General features: G+C 37.1%; 1 protein-coding gene across 1 annotated transcript; it reads left to right on the forward strand.

Moving 5' to 3' along the window:
- The first annotated feature begins 457 nt into the window (after positions 1-457).
- LOC138324517 (gustatory receptor for sugar taste 64a-like) lies at positions 458-10,278 on the forward strand. The gene is made up of 4 exons (XM_069269573.1): positions 458-1,629; positions 3,749-3,817; positions 5,325-5,414; positions 9,179-10,278. The coding sequence occupies exons 1-4, from the start codon at positions 613-615 to the stop codon at positions 9,275-9,277; spliced, it is 1,275 nt and encodes a 424-aa protein (XP_069125674.1). The 5' UTR covers positions 458-612; the 3' UTR covers positions 9,278-10,278.
- The last annotated feature ends 283 nt before the right edge of the window (positions 10,279-10,561 follow it).

Genomic DNA, 10,561 nt, shown 5'->3' on the forward strand with positions numbered 1-10,561 from the left:
GGCTAACTATCCATGTAAATTGACCAAACTCGAAACTTGTTGACTACCGTGTTTATTAACCTAGTCGGTTATTGTTGATTTTGTTTCCCTAGAATTGTAACATAGTCATTTAGTCACGAGCGCTACCAGCAGGCACAGGATCAGGTGGTCCAACGGACCGGACATGTATCACTTGTGTACCCAAGGAAGCATGAAGAGTAACGGATAATATGATGTCCAAATAAGGACATGTCTGTTTATTTACAAATCGTCCATCACTTCCAATCTCGCCATCCTAGACAAACTAGCCAGAGTACTGTCATGTTGACAGAAGCAGCATCGATTGACCACAAGTGTGACGAAACGCCGTGCTTTTATATTACTTAGCTTAAAACTAATATCGAGATGTCATGCGTCTTTTGTCCAGACTTTCTTCCATCATGTAAGTGCAAGAACGATGCCGAACCGTACTGCACCACGCATGCTAATAACAACGTGATTGCGTGAGTAGTTGTTTGAGTGTTGAGGATGTTCTTGAGAAGTTCATTTACGTATTCATATTCAACATCCAGCCGTCTTTAAATCACAGTTTCAAATTAACCAAGGACTGCGCGCTTCTCTCTACAACGAAAAATGCCGACCTTGGTGATGCCGTTCAATGGCGGGTCCATTAACAATGATCCTTCTGAACCGGATAGTAAGAAAACTGACGAATCGAGACGCGGTTTAAAGGATTCATTGATTCCGATTTTGTGGATAATGAAATTTACAGGTCTTCTTTATGGCGTAAGTCTCGGTAGACCCTGTCGAAAACGGCCCGTGTCACAGGATACCACCGAACGCTACTGTTCCCCAAGTCTTGTGTATGGGATCTTTGTCGTCCTTATGCTATGGTGTAACGTCGGGCTGTCGCTGTGGTCATTCAGTGGGATGACGTCATTTGACGGCGTCGTGTGTAACCAGATTATAACGTCCATTTGGTTTTTCCAGGTTGCGAGTACAGCGCTTGGTAATTTATGGCTCAGTAAGCGCTGGAATAAAATCTTTTCAGCGTGGGACAAACATGTGAAGTCTTTGGACCCTCGTCTTGCGATTTCTGACAGACGACTGGCCGTTGTTGGAGCCGTGCTATATGCAGTATGGTTATTAGCCGAGTTTGGATTCGTGGGTGTCGGCGCCTACCTTTTGGGAGGTGGTGGGATTGGATCGGGCGGTTCCTTTACCGATCACCACCACTTTAATGTCTTTTTCCAGTTCCTCTTCGTTTTGATTTTCTTCTATTTCATTTCGGCATGGTATTTAATGACAGCCGTTTTTAGCATTTTGGCGATTGGACTTTACCGAGCGTTTAAAGCATTCGCCAAACTTCTTGAAGAGAAATTTTTGGACGAGAAATTTAAAGGCAACATTGAGCAGTTGCGCCAGCAACATGGCTGCCTTGTCCGGTTACTGGGTATGGTTGACGGCCTGGTCTCCCTGTACATCCTGTTGATCGTCGGTACCATCATCCCTCTCATCATCTTCACCCTTTACTTTGTTCTGTTTGAAAGCATCGATACCTTTTCCTACATGGCGACCTGGTGGTCGGTATCACTCAGCTTTATACAGATCATGTTGGTGTTCATCGGCGGAGGACTAGTAAATCACATGGTAAGTTTATCGGCGGAGGACTAGTAAATTATATATATATATGGCAAGTTTATCGGCGGAAGACTAGTAAATTATATGGCAAGTTTATCGGCGGAGGACTAGTAAATTATATGGCAAGTTTATCGGCGGAGGACTAGTAAATTACATGGTAAGTTTATCGGCGGAGGACTAGTAAATTATATGGCAAGTTTATCGGCGGAGGACTAGTAAATTACATGGTAAGTTTATCGGCGGAGGACTAGTAAATTATATGGCAAGTTTATCGGCGGAAGACTAGTAAATTACATGGTAAGTTTATCGGCGGAGGACTAGTAAATTATATGGCAAGTTTATCGGCGGAGGACTAGTAAATTACATGGTAAGTTTATCGGCGGAGGACTAGTAAATTACATGGTAAGTTTATCGGCGGAGGACTAGTAAATTACATGGTAAGTTTATCGGCGGAGGACTAGTAAATTACATGGTAGTTTCGGAGGACTGTTTTTACGCGGGACTGTAATTACATGGTAAGTTTTCGGGGAGGACTAGTTAAATCACATGGTAAGTTTATCGGCGGAGGACTTGTAAATCACATGGTAAGTTTATCGGCGGAGGACTAGTAAATTACATGGTAAGTTTTTCGGCGGAGGACTTGTAAATCACATGGTAAGTTTATCGGCGGAGGACTAGTAAATTACATGGTAAGTTTATCGGCGGAGGACTAGTAAATTACATGGTAAGTTTATCGGCGGAGGACTAGTAAATTACATGGTAAGTTTGTCGGCGGAGGACTAGTTAATCACATGGTAAGTTTATCGGCGGAGGACTAGTAAATTACATGGTAAGTTTATCGGCGGATGAATAGTTTAAAAACCATAGGGATGTTCATAGCCGCATGGTATGTTCATTGAATGGTGAATCAAATGGTAAGTTCATCAGGGTCACATGCGGAGGTTTGTGAATTACAGCTTCGAAATTCTTTTAATGATACGAGTTCATTACCGTAGGGATCATGAGTTACACGGTAGGATGTTTGACTAAGGTCTCGTGAACCACAATGTCTTAGTACGTTAGTTACGGTTTTTGGATTTGCATACGAAGCCACAGAAAGACAAAAAGATCCGTTCGTCCGAAATTCTTTTACCATGGAAACCTAGTTAAAAATACCAAATTACTGTTTCTTTTTGTTTCGGGCTATAACTCAAAAACCGTTCAATGCAAATCCATGAAACTTTCTTTATATATCAGATTACTGTTACTTTTTGTTATCTGCTGTTATTTTTTCAGTTTTACAATACTCACAAACATTTTAAAATGTACTTGAATAATTGTTACTTTGACTTGATTATACCAACTGCCGGGCGCGGAGGATAATGTCACGCACCTTGTTTAAAAAAAGTTTGAATAGTTTGTCTATTGCAGTCAGTTTTTAAATATAGCTCGTTTTGTGCATTTTATTCTCTCTTCGAATTCACTGCCCATCATATTAACCAAAGTGAAAGCTAGTGTAAGGAACGACAACTCTGGTAGTGATTGTGGGGCTTATAGCCCGACTCTAAATCCATACCAGTGGAGTAAACAATGTTTGCCTATAGCTACACTTAAACATTTGTGTATTCGCCGTTTTAGAAAAGCATGATTTTGTTTGAAAAGTAACTTTTAGATAAAACAATTTCCTACTCCCAGGTGATTGTTACATCGAAAACAGACTTCAATACGATTAGGAATTCTTATGATATCAAATATAAAAAATAACATGTAATCTGTAGATAAAAAAACAATTCCATTCTGAATTTTGGATATAAGTTATCGAAAAATTCTGCTCTGTGTTTATATGTGAACCCCGCTAAATTTTTTATTTAGAGTATCGTTGTGTCTTATTGTTGTACGTATTGTAGTAGTGTCATAGTATCTTCCTGCACCTCGGCCATTTCGATACGGATATCAAATAGTTCTTTTCTCATTATTTTTGGCTAGAAGTCTAGGGTTTCTTTCTATGATGGTTTGATTTTTGGCTCCGTTGTTATGCGACTATTCTTAAACTACGTTTACATGCATAGCTTAGTAAATATTGTTGTCGATGGATTAATAATCCTGAATGTAATAACACAAATTACCACAATTGATACTCATGTTACAGGCTCACTACCCGGCGGAGGTATTATATGATATAGATCTATCATGCCGAACCTCGGAGGAGTGTCATCAGGTTAGTATAATATTGACATATCTTGATATGTCTCTGAACGGTTCAGTGATCTAACTGATTTTGTTTATTAGGTAGAAACGACTGGGGAAGATTTGTCCGGTTCATGGAAACTTGAGTTATTGACGAAGGTTTTAATGGCCGGAAACCCAAGCGAAGCGAGATCGCTTTTGCGTTTCCGACGATGTTTGTTTGCGAATGCAATCAATTGTCCAACAGTAATCGTATACACCGTAGTTTTGTCTTTGTAAAATTGGTGGTCGTTGTTTATGCCAAAGAGACCAGGTTTATGACAGCTATTTTGGGAAAAGGGACCCTAAGCAAAAATTGAGAACATATAGAAAGTTTACCGTTATTATTTTTGAAAAATTCTGGAAAAAATATACCATCTTTGCGAAATGCCTTCAACTTTTACTAGATATTAATATTATTGTCGTAGCATTTAACATCATTTTGGGATTTTAACTTAATTTTCACACAGTTGGAAAAATGTTGACTTAATTTGGGAAAATACAGCTCTATTTTTCAATTGGTAATTGGCCTTCTACCGGAACCTATAGGTCTGGCAAAAACCCTGGAGGCATGCATGCTACATGAACACACATAAAACTGTTGATGGAATTATTGGAGATGCCTACAACGCTATTCTGACCTAGTTTAGAATGACAGACGCCTTATTGTGATATCATTGGTTTTGTGGTTTTATACTGAATGATGCAATTTGTTTCACAACTGATTGTGGCATTGTGATTGTGTGGTGTGGCCAGCAAGGATATGGTATGATACCATAGTACAAAGTCGGGTTATCAGTCCGTTTGAATAAGTAGATTCACCAAAGCTTTAATGTGACAAGCTGGTATCAGTTGTATCATTTCAGACACAAAAGAACAAAATGGAAAATGAATATCATATTGTGCTTTGCGATAACACCCTAGTAGAAGACATTCCCCTGTATGATAATATTTAAAATTTCATTTTGACTCGCCCAGACAAATTGCTCTTTAGGCCACCATGTAAGGTTTCGTTGTATAGGTTCTTTAATTGAGATGGCATTTTGGTTAAGTATTTATAATTTCTATTCCACCAATTATGTATACATGTAGTTGAATCGTTTCAGAAAGGTAGACAAACTAATTCAACACATAAATTTGCTGCTATTTTCTTTCAAAATATAATTTTGCATTTTGTTTTGCCCTAGTGGTTTTGTTCGAACTAATCAATATTCACATTTTATTCTTGAATGATATTCATTCGGTCGCCAATTAAAAATTAAATTTCTGTAGATGTATGCCAGTAAATGCGTAATGACGTGCAAAATATACTCTGTTCCTTAATCAACTACATGTACACATTTTGGTAAATGAATGTCACATTTTAGACGTGACCATAAATGTATCGTAACGTTTGCGTTTTCTAGGAATCGCTACTGTTTCCGTATCACTGAATGGATTTTGATGAAACTCTTTGTTATCTTTTAATGTTAATTTATATCTCCAATCATTGTTTTTAGATCACAGTGTTTCTAAATCAGCTGACCAGCCACTCGATAGGATTCACAGCCTTTGGACTATTCACAATCGACAGACCAACCATTATCGCGGTAAGTCATACGTTTCCTAGGTCCGCTTTCTATTAACCACATCCGTAAGTCCATTTTCTGAAGTAAACACTTGTGTGTGGGCCCGTCAATCGTAGGCTTACTATGTATTCTACGTTTTCTTGAGTTTACATGTAATACACGTTCGTCAGTCAACTTTTGAAATACGATTTATTGGGTTCATCTTCTTTAATACACGCTTGTCGATTCATTTTCTAAAATTAAAGTGTATGTATTCCTGAGTATCTCTAAATTCTTATTTACTTTTCTAGTTTTATAATATTGAGCTCTTGTCTACATTTTGATTCTCTATTCGTCATATCCATACTCAATCGACATACCACAGTGATATATTATCACATCTGTTAGGTTACTGTTAGGAACCGTCGCAACACGCTGTGGCATTAAAACACTTCAATGCAAATTTCTCCTATTGAACAAAAAAGTCCATTGTAGCCTTCTTTTTTTCTGAACTCAAATAAAATAAGAATTTCAGTCCAAGAAATGTTCCGATCGCTACATTAAAATGTATGATGTGAAACTTCGAGCTTCCTCCTTCACACCTTTTGCCGTCCAAAAGATACGACTTTATTGAGCATTGATTCTAATCGTGTTGTTAATGAATGTGTGCTTTCGGTTTCGGTTGGCCTGTGATTCTACTTTGATCGTAGGACACCATCTGACCTTACTGAAGCTTCATTGTTATTAATGAAACTTATCCGTCTGCATTGTATTATTTTTTACCCAGAATAACTATGATGTAAAAGATGCCATGAAATACAACATTTTGAATCCCAAAGAAATTTATCTTGATTATTAAAGATGACAATGCAAGTTGCAAAAAAAAAAAAAAAATAAATGAAATTAAAAAAGAGAGACTGATTTTTGCATGACTGCTAAGTGAATGTGCTTGTTTAGAATTACCAAAAGGTGACATTGCTAGCAATAAAGAAATTTTGAAGTATCCAATAATCTTTTACACATATATACAGTAATTGATATGTATTTATGCATTAAGATTTTCATAAGCTTGTCTTGGTGACTGGTGGATGATTATAAAGTTGTTTTAATTCTGTATCATACTACACAGTGAAATTGCTTCCATCGGAACCTGTTGTGGTTGCCTCCCCTACGATGTAACAAACTTTGTAATATTTTTCATTATTTTCCTCCAGTCATGCGAAACAAAATCATGGAGCAGTATGATTTTTTAAAATGTTTTAAACACAGCAGCCTGTATGTTTTAAAAGTCATCATGTCCATAACCACCATTTCCCGTACCATTATGTCGCGTCATATGGAAGAAGTAGAGCGTTCGATGTCTGCCAGAGATTTCTAGTTTTGGTTTCTTTTGTAATCTCGGTGATGTTATTTTACCTTTCGTATTGTGGTATAATCTCGGTGATGTTATTTTACCTTTCATATTGTGGTATAATCTCGGTGATGTTATTTTACCTTTCATATTGTGGTATAATCTCGGTGATGTTGTTTTACCTTTCATATTGTGGTATAATCTCGGTGATGTTGTTTTACCTTTCGTATTGTGGTATAATCTCGGTGATGTTATTTTACCTTTCGTATTGTGGTATAATCTCGGTGATGTTATTTTACCTTTCGTGTATTGTGGTATAATCTCGGTGATGTTATTTTACCTTTCGTATTGTGATAATCTCGGTGATGTTATTTTACCTTTCGTATTGTGGTATAATCTCGGTGATGTTGTTTTACCTTTCGTATTGTGGTATAATCTCGGTGATGTTATTTTACCTTTCGTATTGTGGTATAATCTCGGTGATGTTATTTTACCTTTCGTATTGTAGTGTACGACCTTACTATACGTAACTGATAGTACTGTAAGTTCTAAATATTGGATTCATACATTTGTACGGTATTATATAATAGAACGCATTTTGATTTTCCTAAAACCAGCAACAGTATGATGAAAGGTTTGCTTCGAATGTTCAAATAAATATCCTGTTTCTATCTTAATAACATATCGGTTATTACAAAAACATTACACTGCAGAGTTCAAAATACATAGAAATAAATGTGTGATAATATTTTGTAGAATAAGAATATGTTTTGTCTTGTATTCATGTAAAAGGACATTTCGAAGAGATATGAAAACAAATCTCGGGTCCGCCAACTTTGATTGAAGTGTTACTAATTAGGAAACGGACCACTTGGATCACCCAGTTCGACTGGTGCGGCGCGTGCCATTACAAATACAGCAGTGACGATTCGCAAGGGTTCTCTTGTGTATGAATTCCCCGTTTCCACGTACACCGTTTTACAAATAATTTCTTGCGATAACATACACTGGTATTTGTCTATTGTTGGTTTACATTTTTTTCTGAATGTAGTTTATATTGTAAGCAATACTCTTCTGGCGAAATATCGCTAATAACGTGTCGTTAATCTACCAAAATAAATCAGAACTGAATGATAAAAGCGGTTTATTATATTGCTTCGTGCGGTGTAAATAGACAGTTCCATTACAACCGACTTTACTCCTGAAAACCCATTATAGGGAATATATTATAGAGAAAACGATCCCTAGGCACGTTAACACGCCGCAGTGTGTAATCGTTTACTTTGCGCCTCTAATATACGCTGGTTTAGCGTGTCTCAGAGTGCCTTATTAACTAATCCGCTGTGAAAATTTACAGCTAGGAAGATTTTCTCTAAATATAACTAAAATTTCTAATTCGGAAGTAAATTTGGTATTATTGAGCGTTTAAGACAAATTGTTATCACATGATCAGTTTGCGCTGGTTGACGTCATTTACCAAGATTACAAAGTATTGCCTCAAGGATCGATCTACTATTCTATCGACGTTCTAACACCATCTTAAATCGCGCTCACGCTATATTGGTAATGTGTCATTAAATTCTACACGTTCAAGTTAAGTCGTGAAAAGCACATGCATATTTCATTTTTTCAATAATAATATGTTTTGTTCTCTCCGCCACCGTCACATGGCGTATAGCACTATCATTGACCTTACGTATACTGTTCCTCGCTGTTACAGTATGGATTCATCGTGTGCTCCCTCGGGAAAGTCCACATGTTTTGATCCACTCCCGCCGCTACATCTGTGAATAGCGCAACAGACTTTAAACTATTTTCTAATCTAAGGTAACAAATCTTCGAAATACAAGTGTATCCGTCACTTGAGAGGTAAATCTAAATCAGAATGAATTGCATAGGCAAAAACATGTTTTCAATGCGCCATCAATGATGCTGATACTCATTGAACATTCTTTCCATGACCTAAATAGGAAACATTATGCATTGATATGCCTGCCATTCACAGAGTCGAGATTTGATACCGCGATATTTTCTCCTTATCTGTTACCATGGTATTTCTGCTTTGCCTCTTTCGCATATAAATGCGGTAGCTTTGGTTAGCGAGAGGTCATAAAATAGTTTATTTGCAATAACTTCCAAACATACCTAGCTCTTAGTCGTCCCGTTAACGGCAAAGGTTTTATACTTAATAATAAACTTACAAAATATCCCAGATTATCAAAACACAATGCCTAATTATTTTCTGTAATTACTGTATGAATAAGCATTAATTCTCAAACCTCTAACAATTACTGATAAAGTTATACCATAGGTGAAATGTCAAAAGTTACGAGACACAGAAATGGAATACTTTAATGGGCGATTTATGTGGGCGAAAACGCAAGTGTGGTTTATTTATAGAATTCGCTTTATTTTTGTTTGCGATAAAAATGGTCTTTTTTAATTATTTTTACAGTTCGCCGGCAGCATCGTGACGTACGCAGTGGTCGTGGTGCAATTCGCGCCATCGGAAGGCGCCGTCGACCAGTTCGTCTGTAACTGTTCGTGTGTGTGAAGTGGATGATGGGGCCCTACAGACGACCGTCAGCCATATTTATCGGAAGTTTAATGTTGTTACTACAGTACGCTTCATTTAAGTTTTGGGATCACGCAATCTACAGACGGAATTATATCCGATGTAAAAATGAGTTGGCTACAGCTTGCTGCAATTGAGTACGGATCTAGTACAACGGATGTCAGTATATAAAAACACATTATATACATGATGTGTCCATTACCAAACAAACCACACGACACCATTAGTCCAAAATGATTCGCCGATCGATATCGGTTGGCCGATTGACTTGGCTGCACTGTTAGTTGTGTAATGCTGTTAGAATTAAACCTGTCTGTTTGATAGTATAACATTGTAGTTTAGCTTCACCAGCATTGTCATGGCAACGTTTGTGTTTACGTCATCAGCACGTGCTAGCGACAGGTGATTGATTTCTTTCTGCTTGTGATTTATATAAAGAATGTCGGACAGCGTACGGCGATAGTGAAAATGACGCGTGCGACTATATCTGCCAGGAGAAGACATTAATTATAAATTCTATTATCTACTCGGCTTGTCATGTGTATCTTTGTGTTAGGCAACGCCTCGCTGTTGATTTAGGATCATGTTGATACGATATTCCGAAAGAAATAATTCCATCATTTCAAGCAAGAAGTAGTAAATGAAATCAAATGGATGATATGAAAACGAAAACTATAAAATTAGCAAGACGTGTTACCAAAATTCATTTCAAACCTTCAATGTTGAATTCCGTCAGTGCATGACTTTGCTATACCGATATATTCAGATTCCGTATTGAACCATGATGTGTAGAGGATCAACAATCTGTAGTTTATTTCTACTATTTTCACTCAACCCCTTTTTATAAGTTTCCAAACATCACACCACTTCAATATCGTTTTCAGTGTATCATTTGTTTGATACAGATATCTTTAGCAAAGCGATCACAAGAGTGAAAGAAATATCATACAACAAGTAGAATACACAATTTGTTTTTTTTAATAAAAAGTTTTATCTTCGATATTTCCCAGTGTGTCTTATCTTTGTTATGTTGTTAATGCACGATTGTATGGTTATGTTCGTACACGCACGTCGCTGCACTTCTGTTCGTATAGGTGCGACTTAAAATTCTGTTCTTGAAGGCCATACAACCTGTACGTAAGGGTGTGACTGGAAATATTATGTTCGTAAGACATGATTGTGAAAGTTCTGTTCGTAAATTTGCTACCGTAAATATATGTTCGTAAATATTCTGGAGTTTGATAATGACGAACGTAATAATTA

Source organism: Argopecten irradians, chromosome 5 (genome assembly GCF_041381155.1).
Source record: "Argopecten irradians isolate NY chromosome 5, Ai_NY, whole genome shotgun sequence".
In the NCBI taxonomy this organism is placed as follows: domain Eukaryota; kingdom Metazoa; phylum Mollusca; class Bivalvia; order Pectinida; family Pectinidae; genus Argopecten; species Argopecten irradians.